The 26,230-nt window shown below is 32.3% G+C and overlaps 1 protein-coding gene across 3 annotated transcripts in view; it reads left to right on the forward strand.

Moving 5' to 3' along the window:
- The window catches only part of HACE1 (HECT domain and ankyrin repeat containing E3 ubiquitin protein ligase 1), a 94,735-nt gene that overhangs the window by 57,326 nt on the left and 11,179 nt on the right, over window positions 1-26,230 (forward strand). For 2 of the 3 annotated variants that reach the window (XM_031964480.1, XM_031964478.1), the window contains exons 10-17: window positions 2,591-2,925; window positions 4,286-4,354; window positions 4,537-4,624; window positions 8,908-9,019; window positions 9,116-9,213; window positions 9,416-9,503; window positions 13,093-13,242; window positions 16,188-16,384. In XM_031964480.1, the coding sequence (XP_031820340.1) occupies window positions 2,591-2,925; window positions 4,286-4,354; window positions 4,537-4,624; window positions 8,908-9,019; window positions 9,116-9,213; window positions 9,416-9,503; window positions 13,093-13,242; window positions 16,188-16,384 (1,137 nt within the window). The remainder of the gene's footprint in view (window positions 1-2,590; window positions 2,926-4,285; window positions 4,355-4,536; window positions 4,625-8,907; window positions 9,020-9,115; window positions 9,214-9,415; window positions 9,504-13,092; window positions 13,243-16,187; window positions 16,385-26,230) is intronic. The other variant, XM_031964479.1, reaches the window with a different exon arrangement.

Raw genomic sequence — 26,230 nt, forward strand, 5'->3', positions numbered from 1 at the left:
GTATAAATCATTTGTTGTAGATGTAGCATATTTAGTACATACATGTTGATGATCTTTTTAGCTCCTTCAACTATTGCTTTGTGTATATAGTTGGGGCATAGTAAATATTGTTGAGTAAATGGACAACTATTGTGATATGTTTGTTGAGGCCAGTTTTTAAGATCAACAAAGTTTTTGCTTGATATGCTATATGAAAACAGACTAGGGATATGAAGAAGGAAGAATTGTACTCAAGTCTTAACTTGAAAGATTTAAGTTAGCAATGAATGCTCTCTTGAGTCTTAGTTTCCTCATTTGTAAAATGAGGAAGTTGAATTACATGAATTTAGGTCATTCTAAGTTTTACAGTTCTGTGAAATTCTTTCTAGTGTAACTGAGAGTTGTTATGTAGTCTTCTGTGGAAGTTACACAAAATAGATTTTTTTTCTGTCTGGATCCAAAGTCTGATACTGTCTGAAGATAGCCCTAGACATAGACCTGTCAATGTCTACTTTTGTTATTCAATAATTATGTAGAACTCTTATATATAATTTTCCATTCTGTCACACTTAAAGTAGTGATATTTTTATTTTAAAAATTAAAATGTTTTTTAATTTATAAGCATTTCTTTTCCCATATGCTTCTCTACACTGTAAAAGTAACAACAAAAAAGAAAAACACAACCTTTGTAATTAATATGCAATATCAAGAAAAACAAATTTCTCAGTTGGCCATGCCAAAAATATGTCTCATTCTCCATATTTGTTTCATCATCTGTTAAGTGTGTGACATTCTTCATCATTAGTCCTTTGAATCTTGATTAACTGTAGATCAGAGTTCTTGAAGTCTCTAAAATATAGTCTTCTGTTTCTTTCACTTTTTTATTCTGTTTCTTTCACTTCTTTCACTTCACTCTTACTTTAAGGTTTCCTGGGTTTCTCTAAAAACTGTCTCATTTTTATAACACACTAGTATTCTTTTGCATTAATGCAGTAGTTTGTTCAGATGTTTCCTAATTGATAAATGTTCCCTTTTCAGTTTTTGGCCATCACAAAAAAACTACTATAAATATTATTGTACATGCAGGGATTTTTCTTCTTTCTTTGATTTCTTTGATGTATGAACTTAGTAGTGGTATTGTTAGACAAAGGTATATGCATCAATTAGTAACTTTGGGGGATGATTCTAAAATGCTTTCCAGAATGGCTGCACCAATTTAGTACCAGTGCTTCCTGCTCTCTAACCCTTATAGAATTTGTCACTTTCATTTTTTTTTTCATTAGCTTTGCTAATTTGATAGGTAAGAGGTAGAACTTCAGATCTGCTTTAATTTGTGTTTTTCTCTTTAATAACTTGGATAATTTTTTTCATATGGCTTCTCATAGTTTATATTTCTTTCCCTAGGAACTGCTTATTTATATGTTTTGACTATTTATCAATGAAGAAATTTAGAACTTTATAGAAATGAGGCAACAATTCAGTTGAACAAATGTTTATTAAGCTCATGCTTTATTCAAGACACTGCTGTAGACACTAGGAATATAAAGACAACTTATTCTTACAGGTTTCTAGGCAGATAGTGCATTATATAGAATATAATGGGGTAGAGGAGAGAACCTAGGAAAGGCTCTAGGAAAAATGGGATAAGGAAAGACTTATCTCATCAGTTAAAGTCATAATTAATGGCTTTTTTTTTTTTTTTCTTGTATGGAGGTGAGGTTGGGGAATGAATTTTCCAGAAAATCCTTTTTTTATAATGGTTTAATCTTTTTTATTTTTCAAATGACTAATTCTTGGAACAGCTATATGTTTTACTGTGAAATCCACATTATTTTGTGGGTTATCTTTACAAATTGTCTTAATTTGAAGAGTTCTTTATAAGGAACACAGTAAGCTAATTGCATATTACAAGAAAGTCTATTTTTGAGAATCTTTTAAAATGTAAATTTATATTTTGAATTTCTTGAAAAAGCATGAAGTAGTTGACATTGTGTAAGTCAACATTTTTTACATAGCAATAACCTCCTTGGGATTACATTAGCAACAGATATGTGCTTTGAAAAGAATAAATTTCATAAGATTTGTAGAATTTTAGAGGTGGAGTGTGTCTTAAGAATCATCTAATTAAATCCCCTTATTGGAGAGATGAACGAGACCAGTCTCAGAATGGGGAAAATTACTTGCTCAGGGATATGTAGCTGGCAAGGAACAGAGCTGATATCTTCTAACTTTGAATCCAGTATTCTTTCTGTTTCATCATTTGTATCACTATATTGAACAACTTTTAAAAAAAAAAAAAAGCAACTGGATGGACAGATTAACTTTTCTATTATTTCTGAATTTAATTTTTTTCATTTTTAAATTTTCTTGTATTTATGCTTTATAAAGAAGTTAATTTTCTTTCCTTTTGTTGAAAATAAACTTGTATTTTTTTTAAAACCTGATAACTTAGTTTTATTTTCTAAAATTATCACCTCATTTTGAAAAATGATTGACTTCTTATTATAGTTATTTAGAAATGTGTTCTGTCTATTTAAGGAATTATAATAATTAGTTTATGAGGTTTTTTCTTAAAATTTATTTAAAATTTTCCATATTTCTTTTTTCGCAGCCTTTGGAGTTGCTCTGGCACTCATTAGATGAATGGCTAGTGTTAATAGCCACAGAATTGATGAAAAACAAAAAGGACTCGACCAATATTACTTCTATTTTATTGAAGCAAAAGGGGCCAGATCAGCAAGATACTACTTCTATCCCTTCATTTGGTGGTCCAGGGACTGGAAGCAGAGAAAATCTATCCATTGACACAGGGGAATCTAAACCAGATGATGTAGGGAAACAGGAAGCTAGTGTGGATTGTCAGGATGTTATCTCCATGACAGCTAACCGGCTAAGTGCTGTCATTCAGGCTTTTTATATGTGCTGCTCTTGTCAGATGCCTCCAGGGTAAGAAGCTTTTTTTCTTATTACTTTCATCTCAACTAAATAATATAGTACAAGAATCTTTATAATTTTAGTAATAAAATACCATAATTGTTAAATTGTTTTGAGAGATCTTATATAATAGACCTCTATAGTAGAATTTTAAGAATTAAAATTTTAAGATGAGAAAAAGTAAATTTAAATATTTGTATTGTACATAAAGATGAGATAGATATTATGACGAACTATTTTAAAAATTCAGAAACATTTTTTACTTGGACAGATGATTTAAGTTTTAAGGTTTTTAAAAGAAAAAAATTTAATATTTTAAAAATTAAAATTAAAAAAAGATATTTAAAAAATCTTTTAAAAATTGTTTGAATACCTTTTATTCATTCTAAAGCTCATGAAAATTGAATGAAATGGATGAATTCTTGTTAGTTTTATTGGTAAAGTCATCTGTCATCTGTATACATATGATTCAGAGAGAGATTTATATCTGTCTCTCTAAACAGTCCTAGGTTCTCCCCTGAACTGTATTATCAATGACCTAGTGGATGCTTCAAATTAGATGCCCTGAAGATAACTCAAGCTCAAAATGTCCAAAGCTGAATTGATTATTTTTCCTCTTAACCCCTCTTACTCACTGCCGTCTTTGCTTCTAAATTTCCTTAAATTCTTCTAAATTCTCTAAATTTCTGCTACAGAAACTTCTAATCTGTCAAATTTCTAATCTCTCAGATATATTTGACCCCTTCTCTCCACTCATAGCTTAACTTAGGCTGTCATCACTTTTCCTTCTAGATTATTTCAGGTGTCCTAATTTGTCTCCCTTCAAATCTTGATTTTCCTTAAATCTGCTTCTGACAGTGGAACTCCACTATTCTGTCAACTCCAGTAGCTTCTCTTGTTTTTAGAGTCAAATATAAACTCCTCTGTTTATCTTCAAATCTTTTCAGACTTGACTCCAATTTAATTTTCTAGCTTCACTTGACATTATTCACCCTCTTGCATTATTCTATCCAATCGAGTAAACCTTTCTTGACATGCAAAGAATCCCTCTTCTTTAAGAAACAGCTCAAGTACCATCTTCTAGATGAGATTTATTCTGATTCTCTCTCCAATTCATAGGGCTTATGAACCTAAACTACCTCATATTCTCTTTATTTGATATATACTTATTTATATACTTGTTTCTCTTAATTGAATGTAAGCTGCTTTCAAATAAGATTATCTTCAAGGTGTCTAGTGTGTTCCCTGGAACATGGTAAATATTCAGTAAATGCTTACTTATGTCTTCTTATAATCATAATGTTATTTTATTTTATTAAGTTGTAGCTTTTGTGTGTTCTGCGACTAATGAATTTTGTTCCCTTTCCTACAGAATGACTTCACCCCGTTTCATAGAATTTGTATGCAAACATGATGAAGTTCTTAAATGCTTTGTTAATCGGTAAGACGTTTAAATATCTCCTAATACTTAAGGTAGCTTAGATAACATATTCTATTACATCTTCATTATGAAACTTCAGGATGGATATATTTTAATTTATGACTTTAATTTATTCACTTATGTGAATGCACATAGATTCTGTTCATTTCTGTTAAGTAAACTGTTTGTTTTTTTTTTTCCAGAAACCCCAAAATAATTTTTGACCATTTTCATTTCCTTCTTGAATGTCCCGAACTGATGTCAAGGTTCATGCATATCATAAAAGCACAGGTAGAGCCTTCTCTCACTTTGGGTTTTTCTCTAATGAAAACAAAAGGTGTACTAATTTTTGAAATGTGAACACACATATTTGAACATACATTTTTTTAATCCAGATTTCTGATGGGAAGTCTATCAGTTCTGTCTCTCCAATTCTACTTTAGAGGAATAGAATTATGTTGAACAACTTTGTGTAGTAAAACATAGAAGCTTTTCTTATTTGCTTAGTGTAAGAAGCTTGTCATCTCGGGGCAGAATGAAGGTAGTAGGCATCAAAGGATAAAACTATACCAGTAAGTAGTAATGGATACTATTGGTATTTTATATTTCTTCCAATTTCTTAAAATGTTAAGTTGGAATAATAACATTTTTATTTATTTCTTCATTGTCATCAAAATACACTTACTGAGTTTCTATTATTTTGCAGTCCTGAATCTCCATTAAAAGCTTAAAATATAGTTGGAGACATTCAGTAAACATTAATTAATCACTTTCTGTATAAGGCATTATGCAAGGCTCCTGGATACAAAGATTAATGTAACATAAGATCCTCAAGGACTTCCCAGTCTGAGAGTTTATTCAGAATAGTATAAAGGTAAATGAGAGAATGAGGAATTTACAGGTTATCTTTGGTTGGCTAACACAGAAAAGCCACTGATACTTTGTGGGAACAGCCCTGAGACATTTTCATTTTACAAGCCTTTAATGTTGAATACAAATCACATGGAAGGACTTTTGACTCCAAGATAAGTTCTCAGGGTGAGTTAGAATGAAATTTTATAATCAATATCCAGGCATAAGACTCAATTAGATTAGATAGTGGTGGATAAGTTAATGATTAGTGAGAACTATATTGATTTGTATTTAGATTTCTTTTAAAAGCTTGTCTATAAGTACTACTTTTGAGTAGAAACTCATTGTTTTATGGTTAGTTGTGGGAATATTATATTTTAATTTAAAAATATCAATTAAACATTCATGATTGTGCTCTAGAGTACAAATGAAATGCCATTTGAATCATATATAGTAAACCAGAATCACCCACTAGTATGTGGTAGCATTTTAGCTGATATTGTAGAAAAATTAGCTACATACAAAATAAATTTTCAAAAATAACTCCAGTTAGATCTTGAAAAAAAATTTTTTTATTGACATTTTCATATCACTTTAATTCCTGAATGAATCCTTCCCACTGATCTCTTGTGTTATCTCTTGAAATGAAAATTTTAAAAGGGGGTAAAAAAAGTTCTGTAAAATTATCCAACATACTGTCTTATGCTATTCTGTAGCGATGCCTTTTATCAACTTTTTTTCTGAAGTTCTTTATTATTATAATTATGCATCATTCAATTTGTTTTCCTCCATTTACTTTGTATTCATTGTATACATTGTTTTCCTAGCTCTGTTTAATTCATATTTTATATCTTTAAAAAATTCTAAACTATCCTCAGGTAATTTAAATGCTATTCTAGATATTTAAAAAAAAAAACCCGCTGTCATGGAAAGCAGTTGATATAAGTATCAAATGAGTGATGTGAAGAAGTAGGAATTTAGAGGAGGAAACATACTTCTTTCTGATTTGATTCATCAAAACAGAGCATTTAGGAGGAGGTGATATGCAATTTGAGCTTTGTAAAATGAGTAAGATTTTGAAATAAAGAATCATTTTGGTTAGAGGCCAGTATGTTCCAACAGCTTTTCTTGAGACTTTTGCTTCTAAAACTATATACTTTGCTTTCTAAAATATACTTGATCTCACTAATTTCTTTTTCTATCCAATCTTCCTTCACATTTTCTTATTTCTGTTAAAGAAACTATTATCCATTCTCCCAGATCTATGTCTTATTTTCTTTGACTTTACCTATCTTTTCATCTCCTAGGTCTAATTTATCATCAAATCCTATAGTCTTCCTTTCAAATGTTTTAGATCCATTCTCTCATCTCCATTGTCATTGTTTAGTCAAGTGCCTTTAGTTGTAATGGGCTGAGGTTTGAGTTGATGCACTGAGGTCCCAAGTACGTGAGGCTAAATAGTAATTGGACTATACTCTATTAATATACATGATTGGATAAAGAATGGTCCCTGCTCACTCTCCGTGCAAGTCCTGATGTGTTGTAGAGGAAATGACGATTTTGGTGGGTGGAGGCAGAGAGAGACAGGAAGAGAAGCTGGGAGAGATTGGGCCTGGGTTCCATTCTCCTAGCTGCTGGTCGTGTGGCTGCTAGTCTAGCTAGTTTCTTGACTCAGCTATACACATTGCTATTGCCGATTCTCTTCCACCTCCCATCCTTCTTCACTGAGAATAAAGACTGACGATTTTCCCCTAACCTGAATTCCTGACTCCTGCTGATTTAAAAATACACGGTCTTCACATTTAGTCTCATGTTTGGTGCTGAAATTTCCTTCTTGTTGAGGTGAGGTTTTTGTTTTTGTTTTTTTTTTATTTTTTTATTTTTTTTGAGAGGGAATGAGAGGTAGAAGATTTTTTATGTCTCCCAGCCCATCTTATGTATTTTTCTTAATTAATAAACATTTATTAAGTATCTATTATGTGCCACCCACTATGATAAGTGCTGAAGATACAAGTAAAAATAAAAACAAAGAAGGTCTCTTCTCTTAAAAAGTTTACAGTCTATTGGAAGAACACAAAAAGAGGCTGAAAAGGGAGGAGAGAAAATGGGATGAGAGAATGTATTAGATCCAGAAAGTTACCCACTATGTGATTTCCACATGATGGAAAAATCCAAAAACAGTGTATAGCTTGCCAGAATTATGTCATTTCCTTGATTAAAAAAAAAAGTAAATCAAAATAAAATTGCTGCTTCTTCTCTTACTATAGCAGAGGTAAAGTGCTTTGCTTTGAATACCAAACACAGACATTCACTCTTTCTGTTTGTTCAGTTATTTTCCAACATTTACTTAAATAGCAAATCAGTATCCTCTTCCTCTACTTTTGTCATACTAATTCATAGTGCCCACTCTGAGCAAGAAATCTTTGAATCCTTCTAATGTTACTACTTCAGACTGGAATGTTCTCTTGTCATTCAAACAGATCCTGACTTTACTTCAGTACCTAACAGATAGCAAGGAGCAGTTGAAAGAATATAAGACTGAAGAGATGTGAAATTTGTGTTTGCGTTTCATCTCTGTCATTGTCTTTATACTCTTGGGCTTCTATGAATTGATTGGATCAGATGATTTGCAATCTACTTGTAGCCTTAAATCTATATCTTTGGATGGCATATCTCTTTTATGATATCTTTCTCAACTGCTTTGGCCTCCACTTACTTTACCAGTTCTGAACTCCTGTCTAATCTATAGTCTGTCAGAGCTTCTGAAACTTTTCCATGTGACTCTTTTTTGCCTAAGAAATTTCACATAAATCAAATATTTATTTGTAACAAATCATAAGGAAATTTATTTAAAAACAATTCTTTGGTATACACATAATTTTACCATTTATTAGAGATGAAATACATTTGCATAGTAATAAGGTGAAACTCTGGTTTCTATCACATAGTTCAAACACCTAAATATCCACTCCTTTGTGGTATTCTTTGATTGTCCCATGTATTAAGCATAATTATATCTTAAACTGGATTATAGATTGCTTGAGGGTAGAGATTTTGCTTTGTGCTTCTTTTTCATTTCCTACAGTATTGGCCAAATATCAGGGCTCAGTAAATATTTTCTAATGGATTTCAAAGTTACTCATCCATTACCATTTTGTTTGCTTAGTAACTAATCCAAGTATCTACATCTGTCTTCAGACTTTTTTTATTAACTGCAGAGCTTTTTGGAGAGAGAAAAGAGTACCAGATTCTTCTTAATTGCCAATCAAAAGGTCATCTCTCTTTCCAAAAGACAAAAATAAAGGCTACATATGGGACTGTTTTAATTGAAAATTAAATGAAACATGTGTCATGATGCTTTCTGTGCATGAGAATTAATTTTTGAAAGCCTTGTTGGGCTTGAAAAGACACTAATTTGTCGTAGTTATATTCAATTACATATCTAATGTTAAATGGCTGTTCGTAAATTTCTAAATTATTAAGGGTATCCTGTTGAAAATGGTAGCAAGTTCTAGAAAATATATAGGTTGTGCATAGTTCTGTTTTTATTTTCTGAACAATTGCTGAAATGTTTGAGCATTATCAACTAATTACTCATGAGAGTCTTAGAATGGTACTTTATAATCAGAGTATTTTGCATAATGCTTTAAGCAAATATGATAATTATAGAATAATATTTAACATCTCTCTCTCTCTCTCTTTTTTTTTTTTTTTTTTGGTAGCCTTTTAAAGATCGTTGTGAGTGGTTCTATGAACATTTGCATTCAGGACAATCAGATTCTGACATGGTACACAGGCCAGTGAATGAAAATGATATCTTGCTGGTTCACAGAGGTATAGTTGACAAAGAAGCTAATGCATATGAGATTCACAAAACATTTTTTGATAATGTATTTTAAGATATAAAACTAATCAGTGCTACATATGTAGATTCTATTTTTAGGAGTAGCTGTGAAGTTGTGTCTAAAGCAAATTGTGCCAAGCTAAAACAGGGGATTGCTGTGCGTTTCCATGGAGAAGAAGGCATGGTGGGTTTAAAAATAAGTGAAATATACATCTCTATGTAAAAAAAGACTGAAATATATCTAAATAGAACTATACAGTAAATAGAAATAGAAGAATTTTAATTAAAATTTTATTTTTCTCATACTTTAAAATATTAGAACATATTTTAAAATCTACATACATATATATTATTTTTTCCTATTGCTTTTATTTTCTTAAACCCAGGGACAAGGGGTTGTACGCGAGTGGTTTGATATTTTATCCAATGAGATAATTAATCCTGATTATGCACTGTTCACTCAATCAGCTGATGGTAAGTATATAATTTCTTTTATCTTGACAATTATTAATATCTTACAATTGTATAATATGTTAAAGTATTCAAAGTATAGTATTTATTTACATGATTTCATTTGCTAAAATTGTCAGTTCAAATATTATTTTCATTATATTATAGATAAGGAAACTAAAGCTTAGAGTGAGGAGTGCCCAAAGAAAGTACAAAGACTAGAATTCAAATTTTTTGACCCATATTTTGCGTTATTTTTGTTATAACTATGTTGTGTATTTAATGCTTGAACTCTTATACTCTTCCCCCTTTTCCCTGTTTATAATTATAATAGCATTTTTTAAAAACTAAAAAAAAAAAATAACTTTGAAAAAACATTTAATTTCACAAGATTTTACTCTTTGACTGTTAATTCATTGAAATTGTTTCAAGATCAGAATTACTTGGTCTCTTAGTAATAACTCTTTGAAATTAAATGATTTTCAGTCAATAAATCAGCTAATTTTAAATAATTGACTACTATGTATAAAGTGCTAGTAATACAAAAAAAGGCAAAAAGCAGTCCTTGCTGTCAAAGAGTTTATAGTTTAATGGGGGACATAACATTCAAACAACTCTGTGTGTGTGTGTGTGTGTGTGTGTGTGTGTGTACAGGATATATTGTGGGTAATTTCAGGAGGAAGGAAATAAGGCTGAAAGATTTTAATCGGAACTTGAAGGAAGCTAGGACATGGAGATGAAAAAAGAAGAGAATTCCTGATGTATGGTGTGGCCAAAGAAAAACCTGGAATTGGGCAATGTAATGTTTTGTGTAAGGAACCTCAAAAAGGTCATTGTGTCATGGATTGCAGAATCCATGGAAGAGAGTAAGATGTGAAAAAACTGGAAATATAAGTGCGACCTAGATCAAAATAGGAAGTCACAGGAATTGATCAAATGAATAGTTGTGGGAAGGAGGAAAATGATATAGTCAAACCTGTGCTTTAGAAAAATCATTTTTACTGCTGAGTATAGGATGGATTGGAGTAAGTAGAGACTTGAGGCAGGAAGGCCAACCAAAAGCAGTCAAAGTAAGAGTTATAGAGTTGAGTTTGTCTCCTGATTGTAAGCCATGACTGGGAGTATGGTCATTTAAGAATATTTGAAAGAAGGGAGGGTTTGGGGGAAAAGATGCTAAAGTTCAGTCAAGATATTCACTTCCAGACTATAGTTCATCAGAAATTTCAGGGATGGACAAATAGATTTGGGAATTATCAGCATTTAGATGAAAATTGAATTAATGGAAGCTAATGAGAACACCAGGTGAAATAGAATATAGGGAGAAGAAAAGACGGTCCAGGCTAGGGTTTAGGGAGATACTCATGATTGGTAGATATGAGTTGGATGCAAATCTATTAGGAAAAGAATGAAAATAAAGCAGTGTCACAGAAACCTTAAGAGAATACTGCTCAAGAAAAGAATGATTGATAATATCAAAAGCTGCAGGGAGGTTGGAAAAAAGCCATTAGATTTATCAGTTAAGAGATTACTGCTAACTTTGGACAGGAGCTGGATTGCAAAGGCTTAAAGCTAATAACTAACTATATTATTGAGATCTATGAAGTTTACTTGAAACTACCAGCCTTTTTATTCTATCTTAATTGGCATTATGCTGGAAAATAGTGTTTTTATTCATTATTGCCATAAAGAAATTAAAAATTGCAGATGTACAAAATAATTGCTATTAGATTCTATTGTAGTTTAAAGTTGAATATTTAAATTCCTCAAAATTTGAACACATAAATTTTATCTCTTCTTGATATCTGTTTTGCCTCATGTAATTTTATAAGATCAGTGAAAAAGTGAAATAGAAGGGGGAAAAACTTGAAAATCTTTATTTTTAAGTGGAGGGGCATTGACATGAGGTTTTATATTGTGCTGGGTTCTAATAATAATCAGTTTAATTTCCTGTTGCTTATTAGCAACATTGTGATGCTTGCTTTAATATCTAGCATTTAAATCTCTCTTCTTCAGTCCATTCACTAAGTTTGCAGGTTTGTGGCTAGAGAATGGAAGTGACTTTTGATGTCATCTATTCTAAACCCCTCATTTTACGAATAGGGAAATGGAAGTCCAGAGAGATGAGAAGGCTTGCCCAAAATTGCACAGAGATGAAGTGGCAGAACTCGCATTTGAACTAATTTCCTTTGATGCGAAATCCATTGTTCTTTCTATGCTATTCTACACAATTGTTCATAAATCTGTTTCAAGTACATCTGACCATGTTGCTCCCCTGTTCAAAAAAAATCTACATTGTTTGCCTTTTGCTTTTAGCATAAAATACAAACTTAATTGAAAATTTAAAGATCTTCATAATCATCTCTGATTTACTTTCCCCACCTTATAGTAGTTTACTTTTTCTTGGCAAGTTCTGAGTTCTCCCCAAATTGACTTTCTTGTGATTTGCAGACTCTGGTACAGTATTTGTTCCTGGAATAGAATTCTTTTCCTCCTCATTTGTACCTTAGAATCTTTAATTTCCTTCAGTGTTTAAGTTGTGCCCTTTCCTATATCTTTCCTGATTGCCCCTATTACTGTGCTTCCATCCTTTTTATATACTTATTATAAGATATATTCCTTTAATAGAATATAAGCTTTTAAGTCCAAAGACTGCTCTTAATTTTGTATTTGCATTTCCAGCACTTAGCATATTACTGCTCACAGTCTTTAATAAATGCAAATTGAATTGAGATAGGTATTTTGTGATAAGGGATTTTTGATAATTATATTTGATTTCTTTCCTCTCCTGTCCTGCCCTCTCCTGTCCTGTCCTGTCCTTCCCTTCAAAGCTTCTCTCCCTTCTCCCTTTTCCTTTCCTTTCCTTTCCTTTCTTTTTTCTTTTAAAACATGTACCACCTGTCATAAAGTTTGAGAATTACTTTTATTGTTTTAAAAAAAGTTCTTGGTACTTATAAGTTACTATTTGCTTGCATTCCATATTTTAATATCTCCTTATTCCTTATTTATCCCACTACATGCTTTTCCATTTATCTAAATTACATTCTATTATATTCCTCACAGTGTGTAGAATGGGCTCTTATTCCTTTTATAGACATTTTCTTTTCTTCAGTTGAAGTTCAATGAAAATTTATTTCCTGCACAAATACTTCTTGATAAATGGAAGTGAATTAATGATTTTTTCCTCTCCCCCTTTCCCTTGAATAATTTATACATTCTACAGACATTATTACTTTTGAAGCTTATATACAACATCAATATTTATTAACTCATCTTTGGCCAAAGTGTAGTCTGTTTGTGTTATAGGACTCTATGGATTATTATGTCAGCAATGAAATAATGTTTATATAGAATGTAAACTATTCTGGGACAGGAATCTATCCTTTAACCATTTTGCATGTTGATTATTTGAATGTGCTGTTTATATATTATAAGTTTATTCTTGGTATTGTATTTTATATTCATGTTGCTGTCCAGAAAATTGGAATAATTTAAATTAAAATTTAAAAATCTATTCTTTTTGATTATTAAAACTGAAATGTTTTGTTACTTTTCCTTAAAATGTGAATTCCCTCTAAATGGAGAATAAAACTTTTTTTTTTTTTAATTTCAAAAGGAACAACTTTTCAGCCTAATAGCAACTCATATGTCAATCCTGATCACTTGAACTATTTCCGGTTTGCTGGACAGATCTTGGGTTTAGCTTTGAACCACAGGCAACTGGTCAACATTTACTTTACAAGATCATTCTACAAGCACATTCTTGGTATGATTCTACTGTCAGTCTACTAAATCCTCATTTAAACAATATTTTTCCTCAGCTTTTGTGAAATTGTTATTCTTGTATTGGTGGACATGAAACAGATTTGGTAACTTCACCTAATGCTTGTCTTTTCCCATTTCTTTTAAAATTTATCTTTTCCATAGTCATAAATCTTGGCAGTGTATATGCAGTGTTGTCAGCTAATGGGAAAGTGATAGAGCAGAATGGATTTCTGAAGGTGTTTATCTTGGAAGTTATTGAAGAGTAAGGTGCAAGTTGTGCTAGAGAGCCTTTTATTTCAGTTGAGGGCCTTATTTTAATTTAAATTTCATGCACCATTTCAGCAAACATTTACTAAGCATCTATTGACCCTATAGATACAAATAAAAATATGAAACAAGCCCTTTACTTAAGGAGTTTAATAATTGATACAAAGGGTACTGACATAAGTGGACAGACAAGACCTAGATAATATTCCATAAGAAATTTGGAGAGAGACAGATCATTTTTATTTGAATGGAATGAATCAGGTGATAGAGAAGGCACTTAAGAACTATGTAAAATTGATGAAATTTGAGTTAGACCTTAAAGTAAAAAAATCTAGAGATTGAGAAGACAGGGTATGGGGATGAAAACATGAGCATGAGAAAGGGCAGGATGAGGACAAGAGAGAAAACAGCTCAGTGTGGTTTTTTTAGAACACAGAATACATACCAAGGAATATTGTAAGATAGGCAACAACCACATCATGGAAGACTTTTGAATATGAACATCAGGAATTTATTCAGAAATGGGAAATTACTGAAGATTTTTGAGTAGCACAATTACATCATAAGTGTGTTAGGTTGGCCCAAGTCTCTTTCTTCAACTTTCTCCATCATTCCCTTTTTCTCTTTTTAAAATATAACTTACCTCACCCTTCTTAACTTAAAATAGTTCACTGCCCTTTTCCTTAGCCTTTGCCCAGAGAACATTACACCCTTACCTCCAGGTCTTAGAATGTCTTCTGCCCTTCTACATTCATCTCAAATGCCCTTAAACGTGTGTGTGTGTGTGCGTGCCTGTGCCTGTGGTCTCCTTCAATAGAATGCAAGCTTATCAAGGGCAGAGATTTTTCTTTTGTATCCCTGGCACTAAGCACAGCACCTGGCATACAGCAAGCACTTAATAAATATTTATAAGAAGACACAGGTAGAGATAGAATGATGAATTGAATTAGGAATTGGTTGGAGGCAAAAAGAGCAGTCAAGATGCTATTACAACAGGATAAATGAAAAGGAAGGAAAGGAACAAACATTTATTAAATGCCTAGTATGTGCCAGGCATTGTACTAATCATTTTACAAATATTTTCTCACTTGATCCTCATAGCAACTCTAAAAGGTAGGTGCCATTTTACATTTTCCTCAGGAAACTGAGGAAGACTCAGTGAAGTGCCCAGTCACAGAGCTAATGAGGCTGCATTCGAATCATGGTCTACCTTATTGGGCCCAGCACTCCATCTACTGTGTCACTTAACTGCCTTAAGTAGATTTGTTGCAGTAGGTGATGTGTGCTGCTAGAGATTATCCAGATGTAAAAATAATAGGATTTGACAATTCACTAGATGTGCTGGGTGGGTTAGATGCAAGGCCCAGGGAAAACTCAAAGATAACTTGGAGATTAGGCTTCTGGTCATCTTTTAAACATAAACGAAGAAGTTAGGAAAAGAAACAAATATGAGGGGAAAGAAGACAATAATGAGTTCAGTTTTTAGATCTGTTGAGTTTAAGGACATCTGTTGCTGTGGTTCTGAGAAGAGTTCCATAATGTGGGAGTCTTGTAGAACCTCCAACACCAACATGTGGGAGATACAAAGAGAATGAGTAAAAAAAAAAAGAGTATATGATCCTATGAACCCTCTATTGTAGTCTGGTATTTTAGATACCTTGAGATTTTGAATGTCAAAAAAGGCCTTTGATTTTTGTTTGCTTGAAATGAGCAACATTGAAAACATATATTAACCATATAACAACTATAAAATAAGTTGGTATAAGTTCTTTTAGTTTAGATTATTGTTTTCTTTGTGTACAGCTCTGAAAGGACTGAATTGTTAAAATTCTATTTTCCATATTAGAATATTTATGTTTAGATTGAATCTTAAAAAGTGACTTATCTTTACTGTTAGAAAATTAAAAGACTATTTTTTTCGAGGACCAGAGGAACTTTGTTCCAGTTCTTTGTAATTTTTCATTGACTATTCATATTTCTTAGTTGTTTTGCAGCAGATTAATTTTTAAGAAAATGGATCCTAATTCATAACCCCCCCCCCCCCCAAAAAAAAAGAGGATTTAACTAAAATGATACAGAACACAGAATAATTTGAATCTAACCAAGTTTTTTTGGAAAAGACCACAACTGATCTTTTACTTGAAAGAAAATGTGATTTAATTGCCAATGTATGTTTAAAAGATATTATGTAAAATGGTCAATTAAAGGTCTTACATAGATCTTTAACAAAACTATAATAGCTTGGAAAATAGCATAGAGACAGAGTTAGGAAGAAATAGTCATATCCTACCTTTGATATATGCTTGCTGTGTGACAAAAGACATATCACCTTTCAGTGTGCTAGGAAATTTTCTAACACTTTAAGTTGCAGAGGTGCTGACTTATTGGAGTTTCCTCACTTGTGAATACTCTATAGCAATGAAATCAAATTGCCGTTGGTTTTGAACTCTTCATGTATTTTTTTTTTTTTGTGGTAAAGAATCAGGAAAGCAATTGAACTTAAACATAATATTTCCTTTGATTCTTTTCCAGTTATAGGAGTAATATTAAAATCCTTGTGAATTTTGTTTTATTTTGCAGTTTTATCATAGATCAGTAGAGGGCAATGTTCTACCATAAAATAGATAGAAGGTAAAAGGAGTTTAGCATCTGACAATTGCATATGTGTGTATTTTTCAGGTATTCCTGTAAATTACCAGGATGTGGCATCTATTGATCCAGAATATGCAAAAAATTTGCAGTGGATATTGGATAATGATATTAGTGATCTTGGTCTAGAATTAACCTTTTCTGTTGAGACAGATGTGTTTGGAGCAATGGAAGAAGTGCCTTTGAAACCTGGGGGTGCAAGCATTCTTGTGACACAAGACAACAAAGTGAGTATATTCTAATTTTCATCTTAGTCATTATTAGCTTGATAATTTTGCCTAGTCACTTGTTAAAAAAATTTTACTCACTTTAGTAGTTCTGAGTCTTTTTATGGAATCCATTTTCTGGACCCTGAATTGTCACAGAAGGATTCAGTATTGTGCAATCATGTATTGAGAACTTATCTTGTTTTTCTTTTTTGAAGGGTAAAGTAGTCAAGAATTTAATTTTGGCCATAACTTCTTTGTGTATGTTATTAATGTTTCCCTAAATCATTAGTTATCTTTGCAGTGAAAAATGAGAGTAGAATCAGCAACTAAAGAGCATTGTGTGTGTGTGTGTGTGTGTGTGTGTGTGTGCTCACAAAGATATGCATATATATAAAATGTTAAAATTAGGGAGTTTTAAGTAAAATGGATAAAAATGAAACATTTTATTGAATAAATTTTGGAACAATACATCTTTCAGTATGAAATAAATCTATGGTATACCACCATTTTCTTATTACCTTTAAAACTTACTCACCCCCAAGTTATGAACAATTATGTTTGCTAAAAGTTATTTAGTAAGCTTTTTTTTTTTTTTTTTTGAGGTCAGTCTATGTTTTCCCATAAAATTATTGTTACAAATGATGGTTAGGTTTTTAGACAGACCCGAAAAAAGTCTGTTTTTACCTATAATTACTGCAATAGTATGTCCCAGATTTTCCAAGGGGCAGTCCTGTTTTTTGAAAAGTGTACTTAAAGAAATTTTTAAAAAAGAGGAAAGACGTCATAGATTTTGTAGGATATTAGAGGTGGAAGGAAATTTTTTAGCAACTATACCTTCCACATTTTAAAGATGCTTCTCTTTTGCTAGGCCATATGTTGACAAGAATTGTCCTAGGCTGAAATACTGAGGATCTTTGCATTGCAAGGAAATCAGACTGTCCTTATGGAGTTGACTTGGCTCTTAGAGTTTAGAGAACTGCTTCACCTGAACTTTGATTACATGTTTTTCCTCCATAAGATTTTCTGCCACTTAGACAAAGAGCAGATTGGGGTCTCTGTAGGGAGTGATTATTAGCTCAAGGTACAGTAAAAAGAAGAAACTTTTTACTAATCAGCAGATATTTATTCAGTACCTGCTATATAGAATTCTTTGGAAGGCTTTTGGGACATAGATTTTTGAAGTTTCTTTCTCATTAGGAGTTCCTTAAATCAATGAAATTATGAGTCCAGTAAAAAATTATAATCCCTTAACATTTATATGATACTTTACGGTTTGCAGAATACTTTACATACGTTCTTATTTGAGCCTCACAACAACTCTATGAGATAGATACTACAATTGCTACCTTCATGTTGCAGATGAGGAAAATGAGGCTGAGATATTAAGGGACTTATACATAGTTATGCATGTGGAGTTTGAACCAGTATCTTCTGGATTCTAAGGTCAACACTTTATGATTTTATGTTGTAAGTGTGGGAATGCCAGTGAGCTCAGTGAGTAGTAATTTTGTTTTGAGAGGAATCAGGAAAAGTAGGGAAGTCAGATTTTGGAGTTCCTTGAATGGAAATGAAAGAATTTGACCTTTGCAAATTGAATAAAGACATCCTACAGATCCCAGCCCAAGCAGAGTTCTACTCAGGTGGCATTAGAAAGGAAAAGGGGATTTCATTTGTCTGTTAGACTTTTTGGATAGCTTTTTGTGTAAATAAGGTCTCTCTGTAAATCGAATGGATATGAGCTCATAGATTTAGAAATGGAAGGGAGTCACAGGTTTTCATAGGTAGTAGGGATTCAGAGGCCATCTAGTGAAATCATACCCTCTACAACAAATTTGGTGGTCAGTCATCCATCTTTTGCTTGAAGACTCCTAGTAAAGGAGAACACAATGCTTAGTGAGGTATATGTTGTAATTTGGAGTATCTTACTGAGTTTTTTATAGCATTTTTCTACCACATTTTCTGCAACAAATGGTGACATGTAGGCTACAATTCTATTAAGTGTTTTTTCAAATATTCATCTTGAGAATGGCCAAGTGTATCCCATAATAAAGTGATGTTGCTTGATACATTTGAACATATGATAAAATCCACTATTGCCCTCTTCTTTATTTACCTCTTAAAGGAGAACCTATGAGCCATTGTTCCGTTTAACTGAAACTTCGTTTTGTTTTATGATTTCATTTATAGCAAAACTGTCAAGATCAGCAAGTTGCTTTTATTTTGGTAGTATGTTCATTTGTTGTTCACTGGGCAAGAATCTTATACTTAGAGAAATGACAGCTAAGTTAGTGTTTATAGATACTTTAAATCTTGTACCTGTACTCCCTTTTCTCTTGTCAGCCTCCATTATGTCAGGAATAGAGAAGAGGCCACATGGAACAGCGTAGCTGGTTTTCTTTGTAATGTGAATTGTCTTGATCAGTCATCAAGTGATTAGCCTGTTGGGGATGAATGTCTCTATTCTTAGCTAGTCTGTTCTTCACTGGGACACACTTGAAGAATCAAGTGAGTTAATAAATGTAAAGTACTTTGCAAACCTAAAAGTACTATATAAATATTACATGATAATGATAATGATTTGATGCTTTTGTAGCTTGATTTAACTTGTTAGAGTTTCTGCTGTACTTTGAAAGATTTTAGGGATATCTTCATGCTACAATGGGGCATTAGAATGGAAATGCAATATGACATTTCCACTTTAATGGCAAGAAAATAGGGATGATATTTTTATAGTTGGTTATAATTAGTGTATAGTTAAATCCTGAACTCTGAAATTTAATTTTTGAAAACAAGAATTGACTTGTAAAAATGTTTTCAAGATTAATGAGCACTAACTTCTTAGACGTTCTCAGGCTACATACACAAAAGGAATAAAATTTATATATAAACTTTGTTGTATATTAAGATATTTTATTTGATATTATTATTTTATTTTTTCTAGTAAATTTATTTTTAATACACATTGAATTATACTGGGAGAGAAAAATCAGAGCAAAAGGGAAAAACCATAGGAGAGTTAAAAAAAAACAACAGAAAAAAAAAGTGAACATAGCATGTGTTGATTTACATTTGTTCTCCTTAGTTCTTTTTCTGGATGTAGATGACATTTTCTTTCCAAAGTCTATTGAAATTCCTTTGGACCACTGAACCACTAAGAACTAAGTCTCTCGTAGTTGATCATCACACATTTTTGCTGTATTCCTGGTACTTGATAACATTTTTACAATATCTTTATCATCTGCTACAAGTCTCTTCTCACTCCAGTCTGTTCTCCTTTAAACCACTTAAGTGATTTTGTTACAGCATAGGTCTGATCATTTTATCCCATTAAATGTTGGATGAAATAAAAAATCCTGGTTTGCATTCAGTGTTCTTCATATTCAAATTCCTTACTTTATATTTCTTTCTTCCTCTCCCCCCAATCATCTTAAAAATTGTAACTTCCCTTGTTGTTTTTGACTCATTGAAACTGGCCTTCTTGCTTTTCCATGGACAAGACACTCCCATCTCTTGACTCTGGACATTTTTTCTGTTTTGCCTCCAATGTTTGAAATAATCTCGCTCTTCATCTCTGTCTCCTGACTTTCCTTGGCTTCCTTCAAGTCTCAACTAAAAATTCTACTTTCTGTTGGGTGCCTATCCTCTGACAGTTGTTTCCTGTTTATTCTATAATTTGTTTGTATATATTCGTTTCCTGTCTCATCCATTAGACTCACCCATTATCAACCATCTGATAGCAGGGGTTATCTTTTGCTTGTCTTTGTTTCCTCAGTGTTTAGTACAATTAGCAAACAGTAAACATTTAATAAATGCTATCTGGCTGACATTTAATCCTGATTTCATTCCTCTCTTTCCTTTATTGCCCATCTCTTTTAAAAAAAAAGTAAAGTGTTTTAACATAAAATAGATAATATACCTATGGAGTCTGACTTATATATTAACATTCTTTATCTATACTGCCCTATGCAAAGAAAGGGGATATAATATATATCCTTGAAAAAGAAACTTTTTAATAAAAGGTTTGGCAATTGTCATTGTTGTAAAATTATCCATGCATATAACTTGTAAATAAAAAGCTATAATAAAAAAAGAAAAGGAAACTTTTTTTTTTAAGTTTTAACTCTCATCTGTTATCATTAGTTTCATACAATTAACCAAATTAAAATCTTCATTCTTTCTAAAATTTGAGAATTCATTTAGGATTTAAATCATTCAGATCAAATCATAGCATCAACATTTCACAGCATTTTGAAAGTTTTACTAAGGTAAATATCAGATTTCTTAAGCATATCTAGCAAAAAAAAAAAAAACTTTTTATGACAATGAATATTTTTATAATGTAATTTACCCTTATTTGGAGAGGAGCTTGGTATGATGAAAAAGGCACCAGACTTAAAATTAGGACTGGCTTTGAATTCTGGTTTTAAAAGCACTTAACCTCTGAACATTTCAGTTTCCCTCACCTGTAAAATTGTGATAACCAAAACCTTAAACCTTAGAAGGTTGAATTAGTGTGTGGAATTATTGTTTTTATTCATAAACTCAGATTTAGGTGTTTTTATGAAAATTTTTCTGAAAGGAGGAATATATTCAGTGATTCATTTTAAGAATATGTATAGATATCCAGATTTATAGATATCTAAGTATAGATATTTTATGCATAATGATTCTTTTTAACATCATCAAAAAAACTTAGGGAGGGTTTGAACATCCTTCTGGCTCTTATGGGAAATTTCAATTAGTATTTTAGAGTTTTAGAGTAAAATTTTTTAAATTTAAGTATGTCCTGACATACACGCAATGCCTCTTAATCATTAGCCGGTGGAGTTATTTATTGCTATGTTTTCTTGAAAGATGTGGGTAACTTTTTCAAATAATAAAAGTGTGTTAGGTCAAAACACCTTTGGGATTTAAAATATGCATAATAAACACTTACTAATAAATATAGTTTAGGCTAAAACTATTTTATAAAGTCTCTAAATTTGAATGTCAATATTTTTGTTTTATAAAGTTTAGAATGCCAATATTAATACTTTTAATCATTGGAATTCAAGTGACATTTGTGTGTGATAGTAGTTCTCCCTAAGTTAATATTATTACAAAGTCTAGTGCATAAAGTTCAAGGCATTTTTATTGATGTCTGATTTTGGCAGAACTAACACAAAGTTCTTAGAGGCTTTGTCTGTGAAGTGCATGTGCTGGTAAGTATTTCCAGGCTAAAAGAAGTTTGAATATGGGTCCAGCTCAAGATTTACAGGAAGACTAGATTATATAAATTTTAAAAGATCTATCACCAGAATGATAACTGTCAGATGATCAATTTTGGGCAGACCATATCAGAACTAGAAGACCATCTTCTAAGTCATTTCTTGTGATGTCAAATTGTAGGTCTTTTGCAGTGAAATTTGAAAGAAATTTCAGTCTAAAATTTCTGTATGTGTGTATTCTAGAGGGGGGAAGGTAGCTAGAAAACATGAGAAAAACAAAAGATATCACAGATTTAGTCAATCAGAATTAATTTCCACATTAATCATATTAAAGAAATTTTTTTAATTGTTTCATTCTGCATATCGAATCTTTTACCTTTCCAGTCAATATGTGTGTGTTTTCATCAGTAGTCTTTTGTAAGCCTGGCTGGTCATTGCTGATGACTTCAGCACATTGTTGTTCTACCACACTTATATACAATAATTTGTTCAACCATTCCTCAGTTTAGGTTCACTCCTTCAGATTCCCATACTTTGCCACCTCAAAAAACACCTATAAACATTTTTGTATTTCCCTACAGTTTCTTTTACTTAGAACTCATCCTTTCCTTAATCTGCCCTTCCTCTTTCTTTTTTCTCTCTTCTCCTCTTTTTCCTATTGAATAAAATGGAATTATACTTCATTTAAATAAATTTAACTCTGTTTTATATGTATTTTTATATGTATTTTTTTATATGTATTCTTCTTTTGACCAGTTTAGATGAGAATGAAATTCAAGTGTCAGTCATTTCCCCTTCACCCTCTCCTTGTTTGCATAGATACTTGTGCACCTTGATTATATGGGATAATTTCCCCTAACTTTCCTTTCCCTTTTCTTTTCATTCTTAAGAGCATCAGTACAAAACATAACTGCTCTCAGGTCTTGTAATTGTCTTTCATGAACCCTGATGATGATAGGAGTGTAGGAGCAGTTTATCCCTGTTTAGTCCTTTATCATTGTTCATTCATGTTTATCTTTTTTATGTCTCTTGGATTCTATTTGAAATTCAAAATTTTTCTGCAGCTCTGCTCTTTTCATCAAGAATGCTTGAAAAAGACCTCTATTTTACTAACTTCCATTTTCCTGTCTGTAGTGATTCCTAGGTTTGCTAGGTAAATAATTATTTTTGGATCTAAGCCCTTATTTTTTGCTTTTCAGAATATTGTACTTTTAATTTCTCCTCCTCTTTATAATAGTGGCTGCTAAATTATGTATGATCCTGAGTTTGGCTTCTTAGTACACAAATTCATTTTTTTCTGACCACTTGTAGTATTTTTGTCTTTGACCTGGAAGCTCTGAAGTTTGGCTATTATATTCTTGGGAGTTTTTTCATTTTGGAGGGTTCTTTTAGGAAGTGACTAGTGGATTCTTCTATTTCCACTTTGTCTTCTGGTTCTGAGAGATCTGGGCAGTTTACTTTTAAGATTTCTTGAGTAGGATGTCTAGGCTCTTTTTTTTTTCTTTTTTTTGTTCAGAGTGTTCAAATAGTCTAGTGATTTAAAATTTTTTTCCATTTAAATATACTTTTTAGATCAGTTTTTTTAAAATTTTAAGGTACTTTATATTTTTTCTTCCCATTTTTTCAGCTTTTTGATTTTGCTTTAATGTTTTTTGTTGCCTCATGAAAATATTGAACTTCCATTTAATCCGTTTGAATTTTTTTTTTGGGTGGAGGGGAAGTTGCTTGGGTAAGGTTTTGTGTGTCTGGTGCCAAGCTATTAATTCCCTTTCCAATTTTTTTTTCTTTTGTTCTAAGCGATAGAATTGTATGCTGTAACTTTGTTCTTGGTTTTCTGTCGTGACTATTCATCTCCAGAGTGGGTTAGATACCCGATTTAAAATCCTATGAGCTTGAGGTTTGAACCACATGCTGCTTGCTGTTGCAAAATTCTGAACACTGCCCAGGGCCTGCTTTCCTGGAAATGATAGTGCCTGTCAGTGCTGGGCCCTGCATAAGTTCTCAGATTCCCACTTGGAATGTATCTCAGTTGCAGGGCTCCAATATGAGTCCGGGGTGACCCTGCATGTGTCTGAGGCCTCTTTCTGTTTTGGTATGCAGCCTTTCCCCTCCATTGGAGTGTTTGTTCCCACCCTCACTCTGTACCTTGTATCTGTAGACATTTTTTCTCTGACTCTCTATGTTGATCTGGGCTTGTGACTTTTTTTGGATTCCTTCATTGAGATTTGGTGTGGTATATTTTATTGATCTGTTGGGAGGAGTTGTGTTTGGGATCTCATTTGCATTGTTTTCAATTATTCTGGCCATTTTGACTCAATCCCGAGCTTTTATTCTTTTTCTCCTTATTAATGCTTTGTAAGAAAAAATGTTCTGAAACTGGACATGCAAATTATTACTGATACTAATATAAATAGTTATTTTTTCCTTAATCTTTTTGTTTTCATTTTCCATATTAAAACTTACTTTAGTTAAATCAACTGCCAGGGCTAAAGGTTAAGATGGTTAAATTTGTGGAAACTCATTATTCTTTTGCCTTTGCACTAAGGTTTTACATTAAGACTTTAAGCAAGTTCTATGTTTTCATTTACTTGGATTTTTTTTTAAATTACATCAGTCAAAAAGATAGTCTTAAAGGATCTCTAATTTTATAATGTGTTGTCTGATTTTATAGAAGGTTCTTAGGATCTTGCCATCAGTGTAGATTAAGTTCATTTGACATATGCCACTTGTCTTAGAGGTGATCCACATTTGATCCACATTATTGTAATGCCAGAGAAACTGAGACAAGATGGAGATTAGAGAATTTTAATATTTTATTTGAAAGGGAGAGATTGTGCTAGGGGCATGGCCCCCAAGGCTGATGTCCATAGCATCCAGCAGCTAATGTGTGCTTCCCATGAAGTATATATATATGTGGCTCTAAGCTGAGAGTGGGAACAGACTATCAATCCGGTCTGACAGGATTGGGGGAGGCACCAGACATTTTGATAAGTAGGGAGGGTCTGGGGTCATGATGTCTAAGATAGAAGATCTTTATCCTTATCAAACATCCTGATGATTAAGAGAGAAGGGTGGTATTGGAACCTGGGGATTGGGGCAGAATAACTGAGGTAGGACAATTCAAGGAGACTGTGGCATATAACATTATCACCTGTTTAGGTTAGACTTTAAGGGGAAATGTTAACATTTTTTAATTTCTAGCATTCCTTCTAATAATCTACAATCTTGGATCAGGTGAGAATTTAGCTTTAATTCTTAGTTAATATCATTTCAGAATTTCTTTATGTAGATATTTTGACTTTTGTAAATTTACCACAATATATAGATTGAATGCATTTTAAAAACTGCTTATTTATAGAATTAAAATTTGGACTAGAAGGTTCAAAGGTTTCTGTGATTATTTTTCTGTAGTTAAAGTGAGCCTATAAAATGAATAAAATTTGGAGAATTGAAAAAATTGGGTAGTTTGAAAGACCCTTACCTTGTTTTATGGCCTTTCTAAATTGCCCTAAGTGTAGGGTAAATTGCAATGGAGGCTTGTTGGAATTAATTCTGAGATTCAGAACTGACTGATCAATACATCATGTTTGATCCCTTTGTAATAAGTTCATAAAAGGTTATCTAGCCTGATGTGTAGAAGAAGTTACTACAGTTTTTTGGAGTGGGGAAGATCTGTACTTGTGTGGAGACTAGATTAGGGAAGGGAAATGTGAGGCTGACTAGAGACTTGAATACAGTTAGGAAGCTTTTGCAATCTTTCAGCTGAGAGGTAAGAGTGGTAATGAGGATTTGAATTAGGCTGTTGTGACTGAAAAGGAATTGGAGAAATCTTTGGAAATAGAAGGGAAAAGATTTGGCTAATATTGATTGGCTGTGTAGGTTGAATAAGAGTGAGGCATTTTAAATATTGATTAGTATTTGAAAATGAGTACTGATCCATAGTGCAAAGCGTAGAGTGATGAATCTGGAGTACAAATTTGGCCTCACACACTTACTAGCTGTTTGACCCCTGGTAAGTAACTTAACTCTTTTCACCTCTATTTCCTCATCTGCAGAATGAGCTGGAAAAGTATCTTTCCAATATCTTTGCCAAGAAAATCCCCAAAGGGGCAAGAAGTATAAGACACCACTGACAATGATGAAACAACACAGCTGAAAATAAGACAGAAACATTCTTGGTCAAAAAAAATTTTTTTTAAATACTTAATATTTCAGAATGTATAAAGACCACAATATTAATTTGAATGGGTAGCAATGATTACATGATGTTCTAATGCTATTACTTATATTATACAGAAATGAAGCTACATGTTCATTGCAAGTCAGGTTGAAGAATAAACTTTTAGAGCAGTCTCAGTGGGAGTATTTTCATTTCAGTTTTTCTTCTCTTCCCAGAAACCACCAGTAAATAACTTGTAGCAAATGATTCTTCCTGTTGAAGATTGGACTTGAATGAACTTTGATGTTTATACATACTGTGTTGTAGGGAGAATAGCACAGGTGGTAGCAGTAGCTGGCATTTGATATATTTACTCATGAAGAGACAGACTGGGTTCAGTTTCTGTGCCAGGGGAATAAAGTATTCCATCTGCATTATTGAGAGTACATTGATGGCTGTAAGTTACCCACAATTCTAAGTGTTTCAGAAAATACATAG

Source organism: Sarcophilus harrisii, chromosome 4, assembly GCF_902635505.1.
Source record: "Sarcophilus harrisii chromosome 4, mSarHar1.11, whole genome shotgun sequence".
NCBI lineage: Eukaryota > Metazoa > Chordata > Mammalia > Dasyuromorphia > Dasyuridae > Sarcophilus > Sarcophilus harrisii.